At 66.2% G+C, this 23,634-nt stretch overlaps 8 protein-coding genes across 9 annotated transcripts in view; 5 read left to right on the forward strand and 3 right to left on the reverse strand.

Annotated features, from left to right (window-relative positions):
- The window catches only part of H696_02087 (hypothetical protein), a 1,594-nt gene extending 1,358 nt beyond the window's left edge, over positions 1–236 (reverse strand). Inside the window, exon 1 of the mRNA XM_009495984.1 lies at positions 200–236. The gene's annotated coding sequence lies outside the window, so the exon portion shown is untranslated. The remainder of the gene's footprint in view (positions 1–199) is intronic.
- Positions 237–962: 726 nt separating this feature from the next.
- Positions 963–4,482, forward strand: H696_02088 (hypothetical protein; the record flags this gene model as incomplete). The annotated part of the gene is made up of 6 exons (XM_009495985.1): positions 963–1,208; positions 1,367–1,648; positions 1,782–1,936; positions 2,044–3,633; positions 3,788–3,850; positions 3,967–4,482. 6 exons carry the CDS (start codon positions 963–965, stop codon positions 4,313–4,315), a joined length of 2,685 nt encoding a protein of 894 aa, XP_009494260.1. The 3' UTR covers positions 4,316–4,482.
- A 2,716-nt stretch (positions 4,483–7,198) lies between these two features.
- H696_02089 (hypothetical protein) lies at positions 7,199–7,994 on the forward strand (the record flags this gene model as incomplete). Its single annotated transcript, XM_009495986.1, has 3 exons — positions 7,199–7,342; positions 7,727–7,818; positions 7,931–7,994. 3 exons carry the CDS (start codon positions 7,199–7,201, stop codon positions 7,992–7,994), a joined length of 300 nt encoding a protein of 99 aa, XP_009494261.1.
- A 2,343-nt stretch (positions 7,995–10,337) lies between these two features.
- Positions 10,338–11,369, forward strand: H696_02090 (hypothetical protein; the record flags this gene model as incomplete). The annotated part of the gene is made up of 2 exons (XM_009495987.1): positions 10,338–10,990; positions 11,252–11,369. 2 exons carry the CDS (start codon positions 10,338–10,340, stop codon positions 11,367–11,369), a joined length of 771 nt encoding a protein of 256 aa, XP_009494262.1.
- A 580-nt stretch (positions 11,370–11,949) lies between these two features.
- H696_02091 lies at positions 11,950–13,763 on the reverse strand. Of its 2 annotated transcripts, XM_009495989.1 has the most exons (3): positions 13,634–13,763; positions 13,331–13,545; positions 11,950–13,214 (listed from the first exon to the last, which is right to left on the reverse strand). In XM_009495989.1, the coding sequence occupies exons 1-3, from the start codon at positions 13,703–13,705 to the stop codon at positions 12,059–12,061; spliced, it is 1,443 nt and encodes a 480-aa protein (XP_009494264.1). In that variant the 5' UTR covers positions 13,706–13,763; the 3' UTR covers positions 11,950–12,058. The 2 variants fall into 2 exon arrangements, with proteins under 2 accessions (XP_009494264.1, XP_009494263.1); XM_009495988.1 differs by lacking the exon at positions 13,634–13,763 and having other exon boundaries at positions 13,331–13,568.
- Positions 13,764–14,620: 857 nt separating this feature from the next.
- H696_02092 (hypothetical protein) lies at positions 14,621–15,886 on the forward strand. The gene is made up of 3 exons (XM_009495990.1): positions 14,621–15,169; positions 15,267–15,381; positions 15,521–15,886. The coding sequence occupies exons 1-3, from the start codon at positions 14,655–14,657 to the stop codon at positions 15,743–15,745; spliced, it is 855 nt and encodes a 284-aa protein (XP_009494265.1). The 5' UTR covers positions 14,621–14,654; the 3' UTR covers positions 15,746–15,886.
- Positions 15,887–15,972: 86 nt separating this feature from the next.
- On the reverse strand, positions 15,973–19,837 carry H696_02093 (pre-mRNA-splicing factor ATP-dependent RNA helicase DHX15). The gene is made up of 10 exons (XM_009495991.1): positions 19,487–19,837; positions 19,234–19,361; positions 18,806–19,042; positions 18,518–18,637; positions 17,941–18,388; positions 17,616–17,797; positions 17,246–17,418; positions 16,990–17,098; positions 16,528–16,782; positions 15,973–16,356 (listed from the first exon to the last, which is right to left on the reverse strand). Exons 1-10 carry the CDS (start codon positions 19,755–19,757, stop codon positions 16,135–16,137), a joined length of 2,145 nt encoding a protein of 714 aa, XP_009494266.1. The 5' UTR covers positions 19,758–19,837; the 3' UTR covers positions 15,973–16,134.
- A 2,115-nt stretch (positions 19,838–21,952) lies between these two features.
- H696_02094 (hypothetical protein) lies at positions 21,953–23,119 on the forward strand (the record flags this gene model as incomplete). Its single annotated transcript, XM_009495992.1, has 1 exon — positions 21,953–23,119. The coding sequence occupies one exon, from the start codon at positions 21,953–21,955 to the stop codon at positions 23,117–23,119; it is 1,167 nt and encodes a 388-aa protein (XP_009494267.1).
- Positions 23,120–23,634: the final 515 nt, after the last annotated feature.

Genomic DNA, 23,634 nt, shown 5'->3' on the forward strand with positions numbered 1-23,634 from the left:
GGGGGAGGGGATAGGGAGGGCAAGGAGGGCAAGGAGGGCAAGGGGGACAAGGAGGGCAAGGAGGGCAAGGAGGGCAAGGAGGGCAAGGACGGCAAGGAGGGCAAGGAGGGCAAGGAGGGCAAGGACGGCAAGGAGGGGAGGACGGCAAGGAGGGGAGGACGGCAAGGAGGGGAGGACGGCAAGGAGGGCAGAGGCATACGTGGAGGAGTCAGAAGGAGGGGGTGCCCTCAGCAAGGGCCTCCTGCGTCCATGGTGAGATCACTTCAATCGGCTCAGAGCGCGAAACAAACCAACGCCCGGGAGGCCTGTCTGCCTGCGCCGGGTGGCTCTCGTGCCAGGCGTCAGCCGGATGGGATGATGGCCTCCTTGGCCGGGAGGACAAAGCCGGCGGCAGCCCGGCGAGTCGGAGGACGAGGCTGCCATACTGACATTCCGTTCTTCGCTATCGACACTTCCCAGGCTGTAGCACCAGAATCTGGGGCACCAGCTCCCGCCCGGGATTCAGTATGTGACAGATCCAATCCCGGTGCCCTTCACTGGGCACGGCGGCCTCGATCGTTGGCAGGCGCCGGGCGCGGCGCATCTTTTGTTATTGGTGCTGACTCTGTCCTGGCCCTCTCCCCCCGCCCCGCCCCGCCCCCCCCCCCCCCCCCCCGCCCCCCCCGGCCTCCTGCCTAAGGCCGCCGTCTGGCGCAAAGGCCGCCTCTCGAGGCTCCCCATGATGTGTGCGGTCAGGGCAGCCCGGCCACCTCTCGAGAGACACCACGCCAGATGTGGCGCTCGCCCGGGGAAGCGCGACCCACAGCCCCCTCCCTGGTCCTCCCTCTGCGACGCCCCGCCCTCTTGCTGCTCCATCCTGCGCCCTCCTCCCCCCATCGCCCCGCAGCTCTCTCTCTCTCTCCCCCCCTGCCGCCTGTCCGGAGCCACGAGCGGCCGTGCACTCTGCCCGGCCTGTGACCGCCATGAAGCTCTTCTTCATCACCACGCTCAACGGGTCATCGATCTACACCCCGCCCTTGGTGCCACCGAGTCTGCATGAGAGCCACGTCAAGACCCTCCGCTGGCGGCACCTCCGAAGCACAGCCCTGCGGACGATCTCCTCCCTGCAGAAGGTCCGCGTGGAGCCTTCGGCCCAGGGGCTCCGCTGGCCGGTGGAATTCACCAATTACCTGTGCTCGCCTCTGAGCGGGACACAACAGTTTTCCTTCGTGCGCAATTGCCCGGCCCCCTTTGCGCGTGCTTTGGGCCCCACGCACATGGCCGTGAGATCCACCTTCCGCGTGCTGACCGTCGACTTGTCGCCTCCTTCTCTGTACCCCCCTCCCCCCCCCCCCCTCCCCTGCCTGCCCTCTTGGCCTGGCATTAGGCCACATTCAATCAGCGCATCACCTCCTTCAAATTGACATGTGGCTCGACCATGTGTGTGCTTTTCTACGAGGTGGGCCGGGACTGTACGCTCCCCCTGTCGAAGGCCGCACGCACGCCGCCCAGCCAGCCGGATGATGACAACCCGGGCGACATGCCCTACCAATTCCCCTCGCTGGTGGCGTACGCCATCACCGACTCCAGCGAGCCGCTGGACACCCTGCGCTTCCAGCTACGCATCCTGTGCGATGCGCTGGTCATGCGCTTCGGTCCGCTCGAAACGGTGCGCGACCCCCCCCCCCCACACACACACCGCCACCACCACCACCACCACCACCACGCGCCTATGGTGCTGGCGTGCATGATGGCCGACGCGCTCCGATTGCCCCGCCCGACTGACCCCCAAGCGCCCTCAGTTCATTCCCGAGAACTACATCATCAACGTGCACTTCCAACAGTATCTCAACCCGCTGGTTGATGCCCTTCTGTCGCTCTCGTCCAGCTACGATGTAGGCCTCCTGCTGGGGTCGGTCAACCGTCTGAAGCTGAGTGATCCCATCGACCAGCAGTGGTACGCCCCTGCCTCCTCCCTCACTCGGATCGCTCTCCGATGCTTTGCCGCGCCAAATGCTCCCCCGCCCCACGCTAACTGCATTTGACGGTGTTGCCCCTGCCCAGCCATCAGGCGTTGGAGGCCGCGGCGCAGGCGGCGTCCAAGCCGTCGGATGCCTTTGCCGGGCTGGTCCGGCCGCCGCGGGTCATGCACCTGCTGCTGTTCATCGGCAACAAGCTGGCCGGGCACTATGCGGCACCAGGGGCGCCGACGCTCGGCGGGGCGCCCGGGTCATCTGGCACCGGGTCCGGCACCGGAGGCCCGGGCTCCGGGGCCGGTGGGTCTGGAGCCGGCAACAACCCCGCCCTCAACAGCCGTCTGTCCAAGTCCGAGCGGGCCAAGCTGCTGCAGCTTCTGCAGCACGAGGCCGAGACGCCGGCCTTCCACCTGTCGCCATCGGACCTGCTGCAACTGACGCTGCGTTTGCAGGCCCGCCGTGCGGCCGCCCGCGCCGAGTGGCGGACCCGCAAGTCCGAGTGGCGGTCCAGCCTGCAAGCCTTCGAGGCGGAGCTGCGTGCCTTGGCCGCGGCCGAACCGCCGGCCAGCGTGGCCGAGGACCTCTCTCAGTCGAGTTCGCCCGTGCAGCCGGATGCCGTGTCGCCGGGAGCCGAGGCCGAGGCCGAGGCCGAGGCTGGGGAGTCCTCGGCGCGGGTCGCTCCCGAGGATGATGCGTCGACACCCGGTGGTGATGGTGACCTGGATGATGCGCCGGCGGGGGATGGCGACTTGGCGCCTCTTCCGGTGGACCCGGTTCCCCCGGCGGAGCCGGTTCATCCCTACACGGAGCTGATCGAGTGCACGACGCCGGCCGCCCGGGCCGAGCTGGTCCAGCAGTACTGGAGCCCGGATGTGTCGGAGAGCCTTTTCCTGCGGACGTCGGCCCCCTTCGGGGAGATTGCGCCCGGCGGTGCCCCCGGCGGCCGGCGGCCCTTCCGTGTGCATAGCGGTCTGCTGCGGTCTTCGCAGTATCAGGTCCAGGGGCCCGATGGGCCGGCCATCACATACATCGCCGTGACCGAGGTGCCCATCCGGAGCCGGTCTTCGCAGCACAGCCTCGCCCCGGCGGCCCCGCTCTCGGCCGAGGAGCTGGACAAGGTGGACGCCGTGGTCACCCGGCGCGTGCATAACAGCCTCCTGGAGTCGCTGGCCCCGATCTTGGATATCCTTTTTGTCCTGAGCCTGGCACACATGCGCGTCAAGTCCTTCGTGGCCCTGTGCCCGGGGCTGGTGCACTTTGCCCTGGTTGATCGGAGCAGCGGGTGGATGGTGGTCCCGCGGGTGGAGCAGCTGACCTCCTACGACGGGGGCCCGGGCGAGGGGTCGAGCAACCACTCGGCCGCGGTGCCCTCCTCCGGGGGGGACGGCGATGCCGGTGCCGGTGCCGACGGCCGGCCGGCCAGCCCGCCGGACGGGGACGACTACTTCGACCTGGACTCGCCGCAATTCGGCGATGGGGCGGCTGTCCGCTCGACGCTGGACCTGCTGCGGCAGCATTGCGACCGGCGGCGCATCTCCCGGCGTCTGGCGGACTCGATCTACCACGCGCGCGCGCGCATCGCCGAGGGCTATACATCGGGCATCGCGCGCGTCGGGCCGTACCAGTACTTTCACAATGTGTGGTTCGAGGCGCCGCAGCCCAACGGCACGTCGGAGATGTGCGTCTCTTTCCCCGCCCCATGTGCTCCCTCCTCCCCCTCGGGGGAGGGGAGGGGGCTCCGCTGTGCATGTGCACTCACACGAATGGCTCCCTCTGCTCCCTGTCGCGGCTTCTCCCCCCCCCCCCCCCCCCCCCCCTTTCTGCTTCCACAGCCTGCCCATCGAGCAGGCCCTCCCCCAGCCTAGCCGTCTGAATGACCACTTTGATTACTTCCGGTGCGGGGCCCCCTTCGCTATGCTCCCTCCTCTTTTGGATGCACCCTGCTCACCTGCCGTTTTTTCCCCCGCGTGCACGTGTGTGCGTGTGGCCATGTGTATTCGCGCGCGGCCAGCTCCTTCGTGCCGCCGATCATCTTCCCGGAGCTACATTCGGCGGCGGCGACGACGCCGGTGTCAGCCGAGTCCTCCTCCTCCAGTGGGTCCTTGTCGGATTCCCTGTCCAACCTGTCCTTGAGCAAGCCGCGGTCGCTCTTCTCCTTCGCCTCCTCGGCGCCAGCCAGCCAGCGCGCCGACAACGGGCTCCCCCTGATCCAGGGCCGGACCGGGTGTGTGACGCCGGTCAAGTGCTTGGAGATCTACACCGTCTTTGTGGGGACCCTGCCAGAGCATGAGGTCATCTCGCAGACGCGTCGACTGGTCAAGCGCCTGCGCGAAACGGAGAGTGACAAGATCTTCATCTGACCACGATGCGCGGCCACTGGGCGCCTCCCCACTTTGTCCTCTTTCGCACAGTGCCCCATTCTCCTGGATGGCGAGGGGGCAGGGGGAGGTCGAAAGAATACACGCGTATTGCCAAGCGCAGTGGGCAGCCACTCCTTGTTTTGTTCACACACATCGCGCGTGGAGAGGGGGGGGGGGGGGAGGTTGGGGCGGCGAAGGGTCGCGTCCCCCCCCCCCCACATGAAGGTGGACACCGAGAAACCGAGAACCAGTTGTTTTTTTTCCCTTGGCACAATCGATGTGTCCCGCGCGCGTGTTGAGAAGAAGGCCCGCCACCACACGACACACACTCCCCCTTCCCCTGGTGCCAGGAGAGGAATCGCCTCTGATGGGCGGCACGCGAAGTTGCCCAGCCCCCCCACTGCCCGAGGCCGCCCACCCCCACACGCACGCATTCCACAGCAATATACCGCAAAAACAAATCAAGAGAGGGGAATGGGAAAGGCGAAAGGGGGTCATCTATTGAGGGAGGAGGAAAAGGTGTCCGCCGCGGGTGTCTTCGCTCCAGGAGGAGACCTAAAAAAGGCCACATAGGTATGTGTTGCTCCATTTCCCATGCTGCGAGGCGACAGGGGCCTAAAAAGGAGGAGGGGAGGAAATGTCAGAAGAGGAAGGCAGAAAGGAGAGAGAGGGGGAGAAGCGCCGAGAAGGAGGAGAGGTGCTTCAGTTACCGTCATAGCTAAAAGCTATTATCATAGATAATCAGCGACGATTGTGTCATCAAAAGACACCTCACTCTCTTGTTGGCACTTGCCCCGAGGCTGGAGGGGGGGAGACAAGGAGAGACGCACCCAGAGGAGAAGGGGGAGGAGACACGCATGGGTGCGCGTGTGCACGGGACACAATGGCCGGCCACACGGTGGCATGCACGCCGGCCCACCGGGCAGCATGTGCGACGGGGGGGGGGAGGCGCAGCATCCACAAGGTATCCACACAGGGGCGCGTGGTCACCGGGTGAAATGAAAAAGAGTACGCCGAAGCCTCGGGTGGTGGGCGGACAGGCCGCCCCTGGTCCCTCTCATGCGGGGGAGCATGGGGGGAGGGGCGCGCGCGCACACACTCACGGGCAGCAGCGTCTTCAAGGGGCGGAGAGAGAGAGAAGCAGGGGTGGACATGTCAGAATGGGCAAGGGAGGGGGAAAGGGAGAAGGGAGGGAGGAGGAGCATTTCGCTACCCTCATGGAGATTGGTAGGCTCCCAGTGGCAAAACTGGCACCTATCACCGGACATCATCGTCTAATTAAAGGTAATCAAAGGAAAAGCGAGCTGGCTCGAGGGGGGGGGGAAAGGAGAGGAGAGGGAGATACGAACATCTTGTCGGGATGGCGGAAAAGCCAGGTGAACTTGTCCCTCGGGTCTCGATGTCCCCGGGCTCCGGGCGGTCCCCTTTTATACCTCTCTTGCCCGTGTGCGGCGGGATCCCCCGGTGGCGACGCCGATGCCTCGATTCCGGCCAGCACATGGGGCACGGATGCCACCCGCCGCTGCTGTCGGCGGAGACGACCATACCTCGCCGCCCGCGCCCCTCCACACCCACTGCGCAGGGTGTACGAGGGGGGGGGGGCGAGAGTTCCGGCGAAAAAGGGTCGGCTCGTGGGCAGCTCGCCGGACCGGGGATGCTTCCAGCTCGCCGACGGACCTGTTTTCCGTCGGAAGAAGAAGATGCTATATAGTCGGTGGGGAGTGGGGGTGTGGCATGGGCGACTGCCCGCCACACACACACACACACACACACACACACACACACACACACACACACACACACACACACACACACACACACACACACACACACACACACACACCTCTAACACGCTCACACGGGGGGCGGATATGCGCACCCCCTGGCCTACACATGCGGGGATGGCCGGGCCTCTCGTCCGGCTGGCCCCCCTCGTGCAACAGGAAGGGAGTGACCCACCACTTTCCTTGCTGCCCGGGGCACGACCAAGCAAACAGGGTGGGTGCCACAACCCTGCACCATCGGCGGGCGGAATCGCGTTCCCTTTGGGGTATTTTAAACAACATTCTCGTCCCTCCGTGGCCCCACATCACCCTATTCGTGGTCGTGTGATCATGCGGGCAGGCGACCGCCGCGATGTCTCCGAGCAGGGCGGCAGGCGGGCGTATGCCAGCCGCACAAGACCAGCACGCTGGTGGGCGGGCACCGAGCGGAACTTGCCCGCCCCTCGGACGGAGGGGGGGGGGGGGGGGGGGAGGGCGGGGCCTATGCAGCTACACCCCAACAAGAAAGCCCAGGGCAGCCCAGTGGATGTTCTCCTGTTCGATGAGAGAACGGGCGGGAGCCGGCTGCTGGGCAGAAAACAATGCGCCAGGCTGCAGGGTTCGGGGGAGCAGCCCAACAAAAGAACTACCCTCGGCCGGGGGGGGGGGATCCACGAGAGGATGGGGCACTGCCGCGGTGCGCATGGGTAATGTTGGCTCTCTTGACGCCCAGACCAAGAGCTGGACCGAGAGGAAACCCGGCTCTTACAAGGGGGCGTGTGCCCGGGTCCTCCGTGCCCGGGCCTGCTTCCTCACCAGGTCCCAGCTGATGGAGGGGGGGGGGGGGGGCGGGGGGGAGGAGGCAGGCGGGGAACGGGGGGCCGGCCCCGCTGGAGGGGCCGGCTCCGCTGGGTTGGTCCTCCTCCTCCCATCCCCTCGGAGGGGCCAGCGGAAGCCAGTGGTCGAGATGGTTTTTGCGCCACCGCCGGCAGAAGCCGGGGCCCCTCTGCGCGGGGCGCCTCCCGACACAGCCTGGGTAGACAGTGACTCGCTCTCGCCAACTACTCATCTCCCTCCTCCTCCTCCTCCTCCCCCTCCTGCTCCTGCTCCTTTGTGCACCATGTTCCTCCGCCGCGCCCTTGTTTCCGCCAACACCCTTGCCGCCCCGCTGCGCGGCGCCAAGCCCGCCCTGCGCTACGTCTCGGCCCCGAACCCCCCTGCCCTGCCGGCCCACTCTCCCCAGGCCCTCGAGTCTATGTTCCAGGTGCGAGATCAATGCGTCCGCAAGCACGGGAAGGAAGCGGGAGAGAGTGAGGGCATGCGCGCCCTGGATGACGCTTCTCTCCTCCCGCGAGGAATGCCCGCTGACCGAATCATCTTCTCTCCCTGCGGCGACTCCTTCATGGCGCCGATGTGGTGGCTTGACGGCCTCCCATTGGCCGCGCCCTCTCCTGCCCTCCCTCCCCACCTTGCACCTCCTTCGTGGGATGCTTGCCTGGCACTGTGCATGCCCGTTCGCGTGTGGCTCCCTTCGCCGCATTCAGAAGGTGCGCATGCATCCCGCCTTGTGCACAGTTGCCTTGGTTTCCTGCGACCGACACCTTTCTCACATCCTCCTCCTCCCCCTCCCTCGCTCGCCGGCGCCCAGTTCGAGCAGACCAACAAGACCCCCATGGCCTCCCTGGTCCTTTACTTCACCGTGGCCTTCATCCCCCTGGCCTGCACCGTGCCCAACCTTCAGTGCGCCCCCCTTCGCTTCCCATTTCCAGGTTGCCAGTTAACTTGCGCGGGCCCTGGCCTGCCCCTCAGAAGCTAACAACCCACACACACACGCACACACACAACTCGCCAGCAACTCCCACTACTTCGGCATGCACCTCCGTGGCCGCCTTGCCGAGGCCAACGCCTCCTACTAAGGTGCCGGTGGTGCTCTCCCTCTTTCCCTCGGGCAAAGCGCCCCGTCTTCCGGGGGCGATAGAATGAGCGGGAGAAAGAGAAAGAGACGCGACCCAAAGAAGGGGAGGCCGCCACGGCCAGACCGGTGCGTGAGCACCGCCAACAGGACAGGGGTAGACCCCTGTTCGGTGTGCTGCGCACACGTCGCTCTCGTCCCGGGGCCAATACAGATCTCCCCAAGTGCATCCCTCCTCGGCATGCATCCCCTCCGCCGGTGGTGAAGGAGGACCAGGCGAGGACGGTGCACCCTCCCTCATGGCTTCTCTCGCCAGTACCAGAACATCCCCGCCCCGCCCCCCCCCCCTGTACAACATTGCTTCAGTTTTCCTGTCTCCTTCACCCGTCCCTGGGCCCGTGTGTGTGTGTGTGTGCAAAGAGCGTTTCTACCTCCCCCATCCGCTGACAAGGTAGAACGGAGTCGTGAGTGTCTGTGTCTGTGTCTGTGTCTGTGTGTGAGAGAGAGAGTGTGTGTGTGTGTGTGTAGCAATTCGACATCTTGCCGGAGGTGCCCTTCGAGGAGAGAGGCGATCGAAGGGGGGGGGGGCATCGAAATCGGCTGTCCCTCTGCTCTATGCTGTGCCCGGGGATATAGTTGAACATGCCGGGCAGGCCAGACACGAGAGAGGGAGAGAGAGAGAGAAAGAAAGAGAAAGACGGAGGGTGGGGGGAGGATGGGCTTTTGGCGGGAACCCATACTCTGGCCGGAGGATTGTCATCTCCCTTGCCATGGCTGCTGCCACCGGGCGGGGGTGGGTGCCCTCCCGGTGGCACTTGGCGCCCGGGGATGAAAGCTGCAGAAAAGAGCGCGGGGGGGGCGGCACATCCGGCACGGGCCGGCATTGCACACTCGGGGGCCGGATGCCTCAGGGTCCGTCCTGAACCGGCCGCACTCGCCCCCCTCCCCCTGGGGCGGAGGCCGGGTGCCGAGGGTTTCACCAGGACGCCGGGGGGCCCGGGGCCATCCAGGTACTCGCCCTAGCGGCAACAGCCGTTGAGGGAACACCAATGGAGGGCCAAATGACAGAAAGCCGCTCAGGAATATGAAAACGCACACATGCGCCACCAATGTCCCGTGTGGGAAGGACGGCGCCCGGGCGCCTGGGGGCGCTCCCTGGCGGTTTTTCCTCGCAGACACCTTTGCCCGTTTACCGCCTGGCAAGACAGCGCACGTCTCAGGACCGGAGGGGGGCGGGGGGGGGGGGCATCGCCAGTGGCCTTGCACACACAGCGTGTCCCCCCCACCCGGCCGACACACATGCGCCGGAGTGCGGTCGTGGGCGTCAGTCTGGTCGGCGACGGCGCGTCAAGCCGAGGAAGGCCGGCTTTCTTGTTGCTGGACCAAAAGGACTGCATTTAAAAAGACCGGATATATTCACACTTTATCCAGGAGGATGTATTCGCCAGCGGAAATCCCCTTGCATGCGTATTACTCGCCAAGGGGGCGTGTGTGAGCATATCCCCGGCTTGTCGGGGGGGGGGCCGGGGGACACCTACTCCGGCGGTGCGGCGCTGTGTGCAGCATGAATTTGGGAGGGCGATTAGGCTCTATCTCTGTTGCGTCGGTCGCGGGACGCACCGCCACTGACGCACCGAGGAGCGCATCGACTCACATGAAGATGCGCTCGTCCCCCCCTCCCCCAGGCGGCCCCCCCGGCGCCGGGGAACCCATCCCGGCCACCCAGGGGCGTCCGGTGTCTTGTCGGTTCTCTGTTGTCCCCGGCTCACCGGGGGGGGGGGGGGGGGCTTCTCCGCCGGGGTAGGAGGGTGGGGCCTTGTGCGCCGCCGTCGCAGGGCCGCGCACCGGCCCACTCCCAGGCCCAGTCCTCGCTCGCCCACGTCCGCGCCCGCGCCCACCCCGAGGGGGCGGCGACCCGCCGTTGTAGCCCAGGCCACCGGGTTCTCTCTCTTTCTCTCTCTCTCTCTCTGTCTCTCTCTCACCATCCCGCGGGCGGGGCCAATCAACTGGCGCCAACACCGGCCCGCTTCCCCCCCCCCCCCCAGCTCCCCGCCCCCATGGGTGCGTTCCCAGGACGCTCTTTGTGTAACAGGAGGATCATGTTGACGCGGGGATTCTCCCTCTCCTTCTCGCTCTCTGTCGCCCCCCCCCCCGGGCCAGCCCTCTGTGGTTCACGCTTGACCCCCCCCCCCTCCCCGGGCGGGCAGGCGGATGCCTGTTTATTTCGGGCCCCTCCTCAGGCAACACGGTGATCCCCCCACCCCTCACGGATCCCGCCCCCTGGCCCCTCCCACTCCCCCTCCCTTCTGCCCCCTCCTCGCGCGCACTTCCCTCCACTCCCACAGCTATGGCCACTAAGAACAAGTTTGATATCCTCAACACCGACGTGTACGTCCCCTCGTCCTCGTCGCCGGATGCCACCAATGCCAACCGCCCGGCCAACTTCTCCAAGAAGCAGCAGCCCGCCAGCACTGCCAGCGGCGCGGATGACATGGCCCTGACCGAGGCCGACCAGCGCAAGCTGAAGCGCATGCAGCAGTCCATGGGCAAGGGCAAGAAGTCCGGCTCCTCGCGCAGCAGCGGCCACACCAGCCCCAAGGCCAAGAGCTCCCCGAGCCAGTCGCCGCCTGCGTCGCCGGCCGCCAAGCCCATGGCCCCGGCTACTGCCAAGGCCGCCGCCCCGGCCAAGGCCGCCACCCCGGCCAAGGCCGCCACCCCGGCCAAGGCCGCCGCCCCCGCCACCAAGGGCGTCCCCGCTGGCAAGATCGAGCTGCTGAACAACCGTGACCCCACCTCCAAGGGCGGTGTGTCCGGCTTCTTCTCGGACATTGTCTACTCCGCCTTCCACCCCGGCATCAACCCGAGCGTTCTGCTCCTGGTGAACATCACCTTCGTCCTGCTGCTGTTGTCCCTGTGCTTCCTTGGCTACGTTTGGGCCTTCAACTTCCACATCTTCTTCCTGATCGCCATGTCGATCTTCCTTTGGGCCTCTCTCATCTGGTGCGTACTGGGTTGTGGCCTTTGCCACCCATGTCCTGTTTCCTCTGCTTTTGCTAACCGCGTCTCTCTGCCTTTGCCTGTGCTTCTGTCTCTGTCTTTATCTTTATCTTTGTCTCTGTCTCTGTCTCTGTCTCTGTCTCTGTCTCTGTCTTTGCCTCTGTCTTTGTCTCTGTCTCCCGCCCTCTCCCTCTCTCCCTCTCCCTCTCTCTCTCTCTCTCTCTCCCTCTCTCTCTCTCTCTCCCGCTCGACTCGTCCCCTCAGGTTCCTGAGCCAGCTCCGTGGCGCTTACATCAACGCCGATAGCGGTAGCGCCGGCCCTGAGAAGGCCTCGGGCAAGTCGTCAGCCACCGCCAAGCCGACTGCCTCCAAGCGCAAGTGAGTCCCACGCTTCCCGCCCCTCCCCCCCTCCCCCCTCCTCCTCCTCCTCCTTCTCTAGCGTGTGTATAGGCGCTCCCCCCTCTCCATCCCCCTTTGTCTTCAGCCCCAGTTCTCTTCACACTTCGCCCTCCCCCCACTCCCCTGTCTCCATCCCTGCCTATCCCGTCGGAGCCACTCCCCTCCCCCGCCAGCGTTCACAGTTACCACCCGCCCCCTCGTGTCGTCTATCGGCGGCGCGCATCACGCGGCGTGCATGTGTGGATGTCTGTGCGTAGACGTGAGAAGGGAAGCAAGAGAGCAGGCGGGCCATTTAGTGTGACAGTGCCCCATTCAAAGAAAAACAGCAGCAACAAACACCACCCTTGTCCTTGTGTCCAGGCTCCCTCCCCCCTTTTTCCGCAACACATCGGGAAGGATGTGCGGTGACCACAAAAATAGACCTTGCATCTTTTGATGCTCGTGTGTGTGTGTGTGTGTATGCATGCGCATGTCTGCAGTTTTCTTTCACCACCGCGCGTGCACACACGCACGCACACACATATGCACAGGCACACGCACATGCACATGCACGCATATTCTCCCCTCTCCTGCAGATGTGTTTCTTGAAAAGGGCAGAGGCGCAAGGGAGGGGGAAGGCGGGACGCAAAAATGCAAGGCATTGCGGAAGCAGGACCCTCTTCTCTATTTGCACTAGTTGTCCACCGTGAAGCGCTGACGCTTGCGCGGAGAGGTATAGGAGGCATCGAAGTGGGCCGTGGGAAGCGCGACATGCTCCCCGGGGGGGTCGCCCATGTCGTCGTCCTCCTCAGCCGAGTAGTTGAAGTCCTCGTCGGAGGGGGACCGCGAATCCCGGTCAGATACATCCCCCAGCATGGTCCCGGCAACAAACTCTGCCCGGTCACTTGCAGCCTGGGGGTTGTGCTCGTCGGCGGGCGAGTCTTCGAAGCTCAGCTCAATGTCTGATGGGTCTTCCCACCCGGCGCCGGCCGCGCCCTCGTCTGGGCTGATGGCATCATCCATACGAGGCACCGGGTGGAATTCCGGTGTACTGGAATCGACCGCCCACTCCGCGATCGAGGGGGAGTCCTCCTGCTGTGGCGGCTGCCGCCGATGTTGTTCCTGCGCTTCCCGGGCCTCTTCCGTGCCCTGCCCCGTCCCCGACGCGACGGGGTGCCCGGTCTCGAGCTCGGACATGCTGTTCTCGGCGGCAAGCGGGTACATAGGGCTCGCCGGGGGGCGAACCGCGCGACTGGGGACGAGTGTCCCCCTGGCCTCGACAGCGGCAGCGGCAGCAGCATCAACGACAGCGCCCGACCGGGTGCCCTCCTCTTCATCATCAATCAGCGAGAGTTCAATCTCGACTCCGGGCCCGGGCGGGGTTTGCCGGATGGAGACCACCTCATCTGGCGAGGAGATGTCCACCGCCTCATTGGGTCCAGGGATGTGTGTCCCCCGCGGGCGTGGGCGCGGGCGAGGGCGTGCCACCGCCACCGCCGCAGCCGCGGCCGCCGCCGCCACCGTCGCGCTGTCATCCTCGGAGTGGTCTGTGCGGCTGCGAACGTGTGAGGCCAGCACAGTGGTGCGGGCATTGGGCGGCGCCTGGTCCAGGAACAGACGAATGCAGTTCCGATATGAAATGGGCTCCCGGCAAATGGGGCACAGGGCCCGGGAGGTCGGGCTGGCCTGCGAGTGTCTTGGGGACGCAGCCTTCAGCAAAGCCAGCAGGCATGGCCGGCAGTAGACATGTCCACAGGGGGTGGCCATCGGCCGGCGGATGAAGGTCAAGCAAATGGAGCAATCCAACAGAAAGGCCGTCGGTCGGTCTGCCTCTTCAGCAGTCGGGGGTCTGTGGGACGAGGTTAGGAAAGGGGAAAAGGGAGAAAAAAAGAAGCCAAAACGCCCAGCCACTCAGAGACACATGTGCGGGGGCCCCTCGGGAAAGGTGGAAGCAAAGGGACGCACTTGGACGAAGCGGCCTCGGCCGCGGGAGCCATCGAAAGGCCGACATCCGCCGCCGGGGGAGAGGAGGCCGCCCCCGGGCCAGGTCGAGCTGCCCCGACATTCGGGAACGTCAGGTCGATGACCGGTGCCGGGGCCTGTCGCGAGGAGGCCGGCCCAACGCCCACACGCATGTGTGCCGGAAGATTGTTGATATCGTTTGGATTGTCCGGGGGCGTCTGCATGTGTGTGTGTGTGTGTGTGCGTGTGTGTGTAGGGTCAGTGACAGCCGCATCGACGGGGGGGCATGGCCGATGCAGGGCGCACAAAGAAACCCAGAACCGAGTAGTCCGGCGAGGGGGACCGACTCGGCTGGTGGTGGCGACGGCGGGGAGCCATGCCGGAGGAGGGGGGTGGAGGGAGGGGAGGTGGCAGAGGGCGTGAGACTGTCGGGGAGCAGGGGGGAGGGGGAGAGCGGGGGCCCGGGGGGGGGGGGGCGGGGGGGGTGGAGTGGGGAGGAGGGGGGTGGGGGGGTGGGGGTGGTGGTGGGGGGGGGTGGGGGGCGAGAGGCACTGCCGGGCCAGGGGGGAGGGCGAGATCTGGGGCCCGATGGGGGGGTGGTGGTGGTCGTGACGAGCGATTAGGGGCCGCGCCCTCCGCGGGTCCAAACCAGGTGGAACTTCAGTGGTGGAGAGCGATGGCGAGCGGCCGGTGGCGTGTGGATACGCGCATGCCCTTCCCAGACGTGTGCGCCCGTGCCGCAGGTCCCTCGAAGGTACACCCAGCCCCGGGGCCGGGTCGATCTTCGTCCCCGTCCTCCGTCTTCCGAAGATGGCGCTCTGTTCTCTGTGTCCCCTTAGATCGGCGCGGTCCGTTGGGACCGGGTCACACCATCTCCCGGGTCACGGAGGGGCTTTTCCGTCAAAGCCCCAGTGGCGATGCGTCTTTTGTGCGAGGAACATGTGCCCCGGGGACTCTTGTTTTGGATTGCGGACAATTCCTTTTCCGCACGGGCTGCCACCACCCAGCGGGGGGGGGGGGGGGGGGGGAGGCACCCCGGGCAGGCGAGCGTGCCCGGGGGGGGGTGTTTCCCCCCCCCCCCCCCACAAAAAGGCTAATTTCCTGGGGCCGGGGGGGGGCCAGGGGCCGCTTCCTGGGGCGTCCCCCCCCCCCCCCCCGCGTCCCCCTCACAGCTCCGAGATCCTGCTGGGCCGCCATTTCGGCCACCGCCAGATGGCGGGGCTCCGGTCCGGGACACATCCCCTTCTCCTCGGCATCGCATGCCTCCTCCTCCTCTTTCTTCTTCTTCCTCCCCCGTTGCTCCTTCCCCCCCCCCCCCTCCTCGAGCATGAGCGGCTACTACCCCGACAGTCACGAGGCTGACATCTGGGCCACGACCACGGCCACGGCTGCGCCGCCGTACAACCCCGCCACCGACCCCAACATCAGCACCAGCGCCTTCGATCCGTATGCGGCTGATTTCAACCCGTGGCTGGGCACCGAGCAGGCCCGGCCGGCCAGCTCGGTCTACGGCCACGATGACCTCTCCCCTTTCGACGCCTATCCCGCACAGCCACCTCCGGCGGCGCCGGTTCCCACATCGGCGGCCAGTCCCGCTCCAGTGGCCGACCCAGGCACGCCGTACTTCCTGACGGTTGGCGCGGCGCCCGTCAGCCCCATCGCCGAGCCCGGCTACCCCGCGCAGCCCGCCCCACAGCAGCACCTCTTCATGGCCGGTACCGCTCGGTCTCCAGGTCCCGAGGTGCCGGTCGAGCCAACCCCGGCCGCGGCATCTGGCCTCACCATGGACATGGTCCTGGCCGGGCACCATGGCGGCAAGCCCCTGGAGATTGATGAGGAGGGGTGCGTCTGGGCAAATGCCATCTCCCTGCCTGCCCGCCTTTCCATGTTGCCTGGCCGCTGACACTATTTTGCCCCAATACCGCCGCCGTCGCCAAAGGTCCCCGCTGGGCGAAACCACGCAGCACCTGATTGCCATCAACCGGTCGACCAAAACCTCTCGCCTGGGCATGGAAGTTCGCGCCACCAAGCGCAAGGGCGCGCTGGTGCTGAAGGTGTGCATCTTCCCGCCGGCCTTCCTCCCTTCCCTCCATTCATCAGGCTGTGACTCACCATCCCACCTCTGTGTCTCTTTCTTCCTCTGTCTCTCTGCCTCTCTCTCTCTCTCTCCCGTCTCGCGGTACATCTGAGCAGGTCTCCAGCGGTGGTATGGCCGCCCTGAGTGGCATTCAAAAGCTGGATCGGATCATCCAGATCGACGGCCAGAGCATCGTCGGCTGGGACCATGCACGGGTGACCAGCACCCTCCGCGCTGGCAAGTTCGAGGAGCTGCTTGTTGAGCGTTGCCGGATTGAGGACGTTGCTGTCGCCCCGGCGCCCTTCTACGCCAAGGGCCAGAAGCCGCCCAAGAAGAAGTGAGCCCGGTCGGCATGCGCCTGCCCTTTCCTTACACATAGCTCTGCTGGCCAGCGCACGATGTGCCTTCCATTCTGTCCACCGCTCCAGTGTGATACATTCCATGTTTTCCCAAGCCACGGGCTCGGTGTCATCACCCCCCCCCCCCCCCCCCCTGCTTTGCCAAGCAGTGAGGGGTGAACAGGGGGAGGACATAAAGGTAAAGAGACCGTGGGCATGCGCCCGCGCGGTTGACAGAGAGTATATGTATATTGGGGTGACAAGGACAGCACGCGAAGGGAGAGGGGGAGAGGGGGGAGGAGAGGGGAGAAACAGATCCCGACGTGGGCATGGGGGATTGGGGGCGCGCGGCTACCCAACCCGGGGCAGAGATGGCACGCGGTGGCCAGGCATTAGCGCTTGTTGTGGCGCGCACGGCGCTGGATCAGACGCTCGATCTCAATCTTGGCCTCGCACTGGGGGAAGTTCGTCAGGTCGAAGTAGTCCGGCGACGCGTCGAGCAGCCACTCCGGCTTGACGGCGGTCACTGTCCGGATCCAGTTTTTCGTGGTCAGCACGAACTCATGGTAGATGGTCCACTGGGGGCGGTGGTTGATCGAGGACGAGGGGTGGATCTGTGTTTGTGCATGGGCACGTGGGTTGTTTTTTTTTGTTTCGGCGTGGAGAGAGACCGCACGTCAGTGGGGTGTCAGACAGCAGCGGGCGGCGCCGGCGCAAAGAAAAAGAAGGCGCCTCCAAGAGGTGGGCGAATGGCCCGGCAGGGGCAGAGGCAAAGCACAACGTACCGACACAATCTGGTTGTCCTTGACGGTGAGGTAGCCGCCGCTGCGCTCCTTGTGGGCGACCTGCATGAAAAAGCCGCTCAGGATGGCCCGCTTGATGTTGTCATAGTAGCGCCGGTCCTCGAAGGGGGTGGAGTTCAGCTCCAGGCCCAGACGCTTGAAGATGCGCAGGAGCTGCTGGCGCACGCTGTCGGCGGACTTGAGCGACCGGAAGTTCAGGTAATTGTTGTAGCAGAACTTCTGGTCCATGTTGTTGGCCTGTGGTGTTTTTTTTTCACACACCCCGCCCGCCCACAGCACGAAGACCCCGAGGAGTGGAGAATGAGATGGTGAGAGACGCGTTATAGAGCCCGAAGGGGCGGGGGGGGGGGGGGGGGGGGGGCACAGGTATGTGGCGGCCCGCCCTCGAGCCATGGCAAGCGGGCAAAAGGAGGGAAGGGGGCGAAAAAGAACCGGAGAGCGCACCACAAAGGCATGGTACACGTTGAGCAGGGTGATGTGGTCACTCTCCTCGTGAACGAACTGGGCCTTGGCACTGTCGGCCTCATTGCGCTGGTCGTTGGGGCGAATGAAGCTGTCCGCATGGGGGGGAGGGGGAGGGGGGGGGGGGGTTAGCAGGCGCGACTGGGCAGGGAAGACACGTGCACACAGACACCAAAAGGAGGAGGAGAAAAGGAAAAAGGGAAAATGGCCCGAGAGTCACACGCGCTGGAACACATACCAGTTCGGCACGGAAAGCATGGCCACAATGGAGAGGATCTCGTTGGAGCACTTGTGCTCCGGTGAGGCAATGAGCATCTTGGCCAGCTCCGGGTCAAGCGGCAGCTCGGACATCATCTCGCCGACGGAAGTGAGGTTACCATCGTCGTCCAGGGCCCCGAGGTAATTCAGCATCTTTACAAGGGCAGAGTAGCACACAGCGATGGTGGATCACAACAGGATGTCAGTGGCACGAATAGGGGGCCTTTCCCCGGCCGTCCCCCTGAGAGAGAGAGAGAGGGGGGGGGGGGGGGGGGGACGGCCGCAGGCGAGGGACCACGCCATGGCAGCCCTGCGGTCGGTCATGCAGGGGCACCGGCACCAGCACGTACCTCGAGAGCGCGCATCAGGGTCTCCGGGACCGGGGGGTCCATGAAGTCGAAGTTGACCAGATCGTCGATGCCGAGCTTCTTCAGCTGCAGGACCACCGACCCGAGGTTCGACCGGAGCATCTCCGGGTGCGTGGTGTCCTGGAGCTGCTTCTTGAAGGCCTTCTCGGTGTAAAGGCGGAAGGCTGCGTTCGTGAGGGGGGGGGGGCAGCATGAAAAATGCGGGTGTTAGCGGGAAACCGAGAAGACAGCAGGCAATGAGAGTGCAGCCAGACCCGGGGGGTGCAGGCTGGCGACGCCAGGGAGGAAGACCGGCGAACGTGCGTACCCTTGCCAGGGCGGGTACGACCGGCACGACCGGCGCGCTGCTGGGCGCTGGCCTTGGAGATGGGCGACACCAGCAGGGACTCCACTCGGACGCGGGGGTTGAAGACCTTCTGCTTGGCGAAGCCAGGATCAATCACATAGACAATGCCGTCAATGGTGATGGACGTCTCGGCGATGTTGGTGGAGACGACAATCTTGCGGCCGGGCTTGCCATTGCGGGCCGGGGGGGCCGGGTCGAAGATGCGCTGCTGCATGTTCGGCGGCAGGGTCGAGTAGAGCGGAACACAAAGGAGCTCGCCGCAGTCGTAATTCTGCGCCTCATTGCGCAAAGTCCGGCAGGCCTCCTCGATTTCCTCCTCACCCGTGAGGAAGAGGAGAATGTCGCCTTCCGGCTCATAGCGGTGGATCTGCATGGCAGTGCGCAGGGCGGCCTCAAAGTAGTCGGGTTGCTGATTGGTCGAAGCAGGCCCGGGAGTCAGGGTGGTCGGGGTGGTCAGAGCGGAGTCCGGCGAGGTGCAAGACAAAAGCGTGCGCGGCATCATGGAGGCCGCTCCCCCCGCCGAAGAAGGCAAGCGTACGGGCTCCGGGGTGTAGAAGATCTCCACCGGGAAGGTTCGGCCGGGGACCGTCAGCAGGGGGCAGTCGTTGAAGTAGCTCTGGAACTTCTCGGCATCCAGGGTGGCAGACATGACCACAATCTGACCAATCCACATGACGAGAGGACAGGAAGGGGGCCACATATGGCAGGCAGGCATCGGATGGCCGGGAGAGAGAGAGAGAGCGTGTGCATGTGCGTCAGAGAGAGAGAGAGGGAGAGAGAAAAAGGCGAGGGAGGCCGGAATGCGCTCGAAATATGCCACACGCACCTTGAGGTCCGCGCGCGAGGCGGCGATCTCCTTGATCAGACCCATCAGGACATCGGTCGACAGGGTACGCTCGTGAGCCTCATCCAGGATGATGACCGAGTAGCGCTCCAGCAGGGGGTCGTTCATGGCCTCACGCAGGAGCATACCATCGGTCATGTACTTGAGCAGGGTGTTCTTCGAGGTGAAGTCCTCAAAACGGATGGTATAACCGACCTGCTCACCAAACTTGACGTCCATCTATACGAGTACACGCGGGACAGGGAGAGAGATGTAGGAGAGAGGAGGGGAAGGAGCGGGAGGGGCCACAGAGTGCCGGCACGGCTGGGGTCAGCAATCGGGAGGGGAGCCAGCCGCGGAAACGGCCCCGCCGGGGCCCCGGCCGACGGGCAGGAGGAAGGGGGAAAAAAACACTGTCAAAGGATGCGAACCTCCTGTGCGACACGCTGGGCCACACTCATGGCGGCCACTCGACGGGGCTGAGTACAGCTGACCATGCCCTGGATACCATCCTCATGGCAAACCTCCGCACAATATTGGGGGATCTGAGTGGTCTTACCTGTTGGAGGGGGGGGGGGGGGGGGGGGGGGGGGCGGGCGCGGGTTGGGAGGCCCCCGTGTCCTCGCCAAAGCGCCCGGGAGGCGGCGGGGCCCGGGCGCGGGGGCCCGCCGCTCTCTTACGCACCGGAACCCGTCTCTCCGACCAGCACGCAGATCTGGTTGTCGCGGAGCATCTTCTTGAACTGGTCACGGAATTGCCACACCGGCAGCTCCTTGCGAGTGGCGAGGATCTCGTAGTACCGGTCGCTGAAGGGCTTGCCCCCGTCAAAGACGTTGGTGGTGGGCTCGCCGATGGCGGCCTTCTGGGCGGCCTCGGATCGGCCCCCCGCAGCGGCGGCGGTCTGCTCGGCCCCGGGGGTGCCGATGTCGATGCGGGCGCGCTTACGGTCGGACATGACTCTCAGGCGGGTACGGGCGGCTGTGTATGCGACAGCGGGCGAAGGTGCGGACAGTGGCAAGAGGGGGGGGGGGGGGGGGATCGAAAAGGGAGGAGGGTTGGGGGGGGAGGGGGCAAGAGAGGGGGAAAGGGGGAGAGGGAGAGGCACTGTGTCAGCATCTTGGAGCCGGAGGAACGATGGCATGGCTCGCCAAGAGGTGCCAGCAGGCCAGTGCACCTCCGGCAGGAGACGCACACACATCCCGCTGCCGGAGGTACAGGCGGTCGCCCCCCCCCCCCCTCCCCCCCCCCATCTGCCGGCCCTCGCCCGCTCAATCGTGACGCCATCCTGCCTGCGGGTCCGGGGCGGGGCGGTCCAACCGGGCCGTCGCCGCGCTTGGCGCCCCGCACGTCGGGGGAACAAAGAGGGGCCGAGTCCCCTCTCACCTTTGGGTGTGATGGTCCTCTGCCGGGCGGGGCGCCAGCGCCATGCGGAGTAGCGAGACGGAGCAGACACTGAGATAGGTGCCAACGTGTGTGGCGTGATATGCAAACAACATTAGCCGACCACGGGACACACCTGATTTTGCATATGACGTGTCACCGCGCTCTTCGCCTGGCAAACTCGCCGGCCGCCGGCCGGCTGCCGTTCCTCCTGGCTTGCGGGGCCGAAGTGTCGAGGGCCTAGTGTTGTTTTCTTTTCCTTTCCCTTTTTTACATAGATGTTGGCCCCTGCAGATCGCGCGGCGTCTCAGATCTTGGAGCACCTGGCCCAGCCGCCCTGAGATTGAGGGGTATTCCGGACCGATGGGCCTTCGTCAGGGTCGCCCAGCCGGGGGGGGGGGGGGGGGGCAAGGTGCGAGTCACCCGGGCGGGCCTCAGGGTCTGGGGATGGTTTTGGCGCCAAGACGGCGTGACTGGCGCCCCTGCGGCTGCCCACCACGCCGGGACCTGCTGCCACAAGGCGCGAAGGGGCGAGCTCACCCTGCCCGGGGTCCGGCGATGTGGCGTCCTCCAGCCCGCCCCGCCCCGGGGTGCTCTGAGGGGTGGGGGTGGGGGGCGGGCGGAGGGCAGTTGTCTCCGAGTCCCGATGCATCCCCCGGTGTCGATCCTTAATTTCTCCACCTGCCGAGGCGATTGCCGAGCAAGCTGGACGCGGGGGTGTTCCCCTTTTCCAGGACCCCCACTGCCTTTCCAAGTTGGGGCAGTGCACCCGGGTGGCCCCCGGCTGTCAACGCCGCTGGTCTCTACGTCCTTCGCGTCGGCTCTCGGCCCCCCTCCCCCCTCCCCCTGGCCGGGGCGCCTAGGGACAGGCCGGGTTCTGTTACCGGGGACTTGGGAGCTCGCACCGGCCTAAGTGTGCCGGCTGGCGGCGCCTGGCTCTCGCGGCTCGGCCGGATGGTGGCTCACCGGCGTCGGTGTTTGGCTCGCCCCGAAGCGATCTTCCCCGGGGGCTCTTTCACCATGGCAGGCGGGGAGCGCCGAGACTGCGCTGGCGAGGCGAAGCATACGTGCGTGCCAGCGGGACGATCGTTTCCGTACCGTGGGCAAGGGCAAAGGCGTGAGGCGGCCAGGGCACCCCATGGCCGGGCCCTCAAAACGCCTATCCGCCTCTGCACGCAAGGTGCCCCGGTGAGCCAACACCGGCTTCCTTGGCCGGAGCTGGTGCTATTCACGGGTCGCTCCTTTGTAAAGGCGTGAGCGTGTGTGTGTGTGTGTGTGTGTGCGCGCGCGCGTGCTTTGTGAATGTGCGCCGTGGATGTGTCCGGCGGGTGTGCTGAAACACACGCGGCCCGACAACCTGGCTCCGTCTAGACTGGCGCGAGTGCCCTTGCCCACGGCCGTTCGAGCCCCTCTGCCCAGCATGGCACGTGCACACGGCGAGATAGGCCCGCGGGTGTGCCCCCTCCAGAGAGGGTATGCAAACTCTGGATCCCCCCCCCCCCCCCCCCCCCGGGCCTCACCCGTCCTCGTATCGCCTCGCACCGCGCCAACGTACACAATACCCTGCCTCGCTGCCTCTCGCTCCCGCCTCTGTTCCCCTGCCTCTCTCTCTCTCTCCCTCTCGCGCTCTCTCTCGCTCTCGCTCGGTCACTGTCTCGCGCGTTCTTGGCCCTTGCGCTTACTAACGCCAGGCCCCCCCCCCCGTCCCTCCCGGGCGCCGCCGGACGCATTTCCCTGCTCCCTTGTAAAGCAGCCCCCCCCCCACTGGCCATGAGGGTGCTCGCAGCCCGCAGCGGCCCGGTGCTGCTGATGGCCTTGGCGACCCTGCTAATTCTCTCGGCCAGTTCATGCCAGTCTGGCGCTCGGGCCAGTGCGCTGAATGCCACGACGTCGCGCGGCCGCCGCGACCAGGAGCCCGGCCACGCCCCGAGGCAGGCCATGCCCTACAAGGTCCTCTACCCGACCGATCGGGCAGATGACGAGGAAGATGACCTCCGGCCAGGCGCGGCGCCCATCAACCCGGGCCTACCACCCGGGCACCCGGACTACGAAGGCCTGACTGCCCGGTATGCGGTGCGGTTTTCGGCGCGGGCCTTGGCCGACGCGCGCCGGGCACGCCGGGGGATCCTGTCACAGCGGCACCTGTCGGCAGCGGCCACCCCGGAGCAGGTGCCGGCCCTGCTGGCCGGGCAGGATCTCCTGGCCCGGATGATAGCCCAGCTGGACGATCGCCAAGAGGCCGGCATGCAGCGTCGCAGCGAGGCCCTGGACCCCCAGGCGGCCCGGCAGCTCGACGAGGAGCTGGCCCAAGTCCGGCAGGCGCGCAGTGGCCTGGCCGGGGCCCGAGTCGAGCCGGTCGGGCACTTCCTTGATACGGTGGAGATCACCCTGCCCCTTGGTCTGGTGGAGAGCCAGCGCCTCGGGCGAAATGTGGTCATCGTTCGGCCCTCTCCGGCCGTGGGGGCGGACCTCCTCGGCGATGGCGGAGGCACGGGGCCCGGCGGGGCCTCAGCAACAGCAGCAGCAACGACACCACCGCCGCCGCCACCACCGGGCCAGCATTCCGTGCTGTCCTACCCGACGGTGGTCCTGACGCCGGAGCCGCCGGAGCGGGCGCCCTCCCAGAATCTGGGCGACTTCCTGCGCAGCCTTTTCACCTTCAACCGGCGTCGAGATGACATTGTCTGGTTCGAGCAGCAGGAGGCCCGGTGGCGGCACCGCCGCGACCGCGACATCGGCGCCGACCGGGGGGAGGATCTCGCGGCCGAGGGCCAAGCCCTCAACGCGCCGGAGGCTCCGACGCCCGACAATGGGCGGACCTTCTGGAGTGATCCCATGTGGCCGGACCAGTGGAATATCGTGCGTGTGCCGCGTGCCGGCAGCCAGTCGGGGCCGGGCTCGGGCCCGGCCGCGGGCGGGCCGCGGGGGGATCTATGAGAAGGGGCCGGGCCAAGAAGTGCATGGGGGAACATCGAGCGGGAGAGCAAGCGGCGGAGGCCCAGGGGGGAGGGCAGGGGCCTCTGGCTTCCGGGCTGGGGCGAGGCGGGCGGATGGGGGAGGCGCATGCCCCGAGACAGGCGGACGGAGGAGAGGTGTGCGTCTTGGATTGGGTTGCGCCTCGCGCTTGCCTTTTGTGCAAGCACACAAGCGCATGCGCCGTGGGGCTGTCCTGTCGCCGCTGCACCGATGCACAAGCATGCGCTTGTGCATTCTCCTCCCCGTCGAGGGGCCCGCGCATCCGACCTGCATCCCCCCAATACAGGCCCCCCTCCGGTCTCCGCTTGTGATGCCCCCCTCCCCCCCCTCTGCCTGGGACATGCCCCGGTGGCTGGCCCTCCGCGCACTGCGGCCCCTGCGGCTGCCTCGCCCGGTCTCGCCCTCGCGCCTGCACACCACACGGACACATTGTTGACAATCGACACCGGCATCCCCTGCGCTCTTCCTCCTTGCCC

This window comes from Fonticula alba, assembly GCF_000388065.1.
Source record: "Fonticula alba strain ATCC 38817 unplaced genomic scaffold supercont2.3, whole genome shotgun sequence".
Classification (NCBI taxonomy): domain Eukaryota; order Rotosphaerida; family Fonticulaceae; genus Fonticula; species Fonticula alba.

What these genes read in the sequence shown, in the direction of transcription:
- H696_02093 (XM_009495991.1), bottom strand. Translation starts at nt 19,757, where the DNA reads ATGTCCGACCGTAAGCGCGCCCGCATCGACATCGGCACCCCCGGGGCC. An exon ending in ATGCTTTCCGTGCCGAACTG is followed by an intron (nt 17,099 to 17,245) that starts GTATGTGTTCCA and finishes CCATGCGGACAG; the next exon opens with CTTCATTCGCCCCAACGACC. An exon ending in ACGTGTACCATGCCTTTGTG is followed by an intron (nt 16,783 to 16,989) that starts GTGCGCTCTCCG and finishes AAAACACCACAG; the next exon opens with GCCAACAACATGGACCAGAA.
- H696_02092 (XM_009495990.1), top strand. Translation starts at nt 14,655, where the DNA reads ATGAGCGGCTACTACCCCGACAGTCACGAGGCTGACATCTGGGCCACG. An exon ending in CTGGAGATTGATGAGGAGGG is followed by an intron (nt 15,170 to 15,266) that starts GTGCGTCTGGGC and finishes CCGTCGCCAAAG; the next exon opens with GTCCCCGCTGGGCGAAACCA. An exon ending in AGGGCGCGCTGGTGCTGAAG is followed by an intron (nt 15,382 to 15,520) that starts GTGTGCATCTTC and finishes ACATCTGAGCAG; the next exon opens with GTCTCCAGCGGTGGTATGGC.
- H696_02091 (XM_009495989.1), bottom strand. Translation starts at nt 13,705, where the DNA reads ATGGCTCCCCGCCGTCGCCACCACCAGCCGAGTCGGTCCCCCTCGCCG. An exon ending in ACTCGGTTCTGGGTTTCTTT is followed by an intron (nt 13,546 to 13,633) that starts GTGCGCCCTGCA and finishes ACACACATGCAG; the next exon opens with ACGCCCCCGGACAATCCAAA. An exon ending in GCCGAGGCCGCTTCGTCCAA is followed by an intron (nt 13,215 to 13,330) that starts GTGCGTCCCTTT and finishes CTCGTCCCACAG; the next exon opens with ACCCCCGACTGCTGAAGAGG.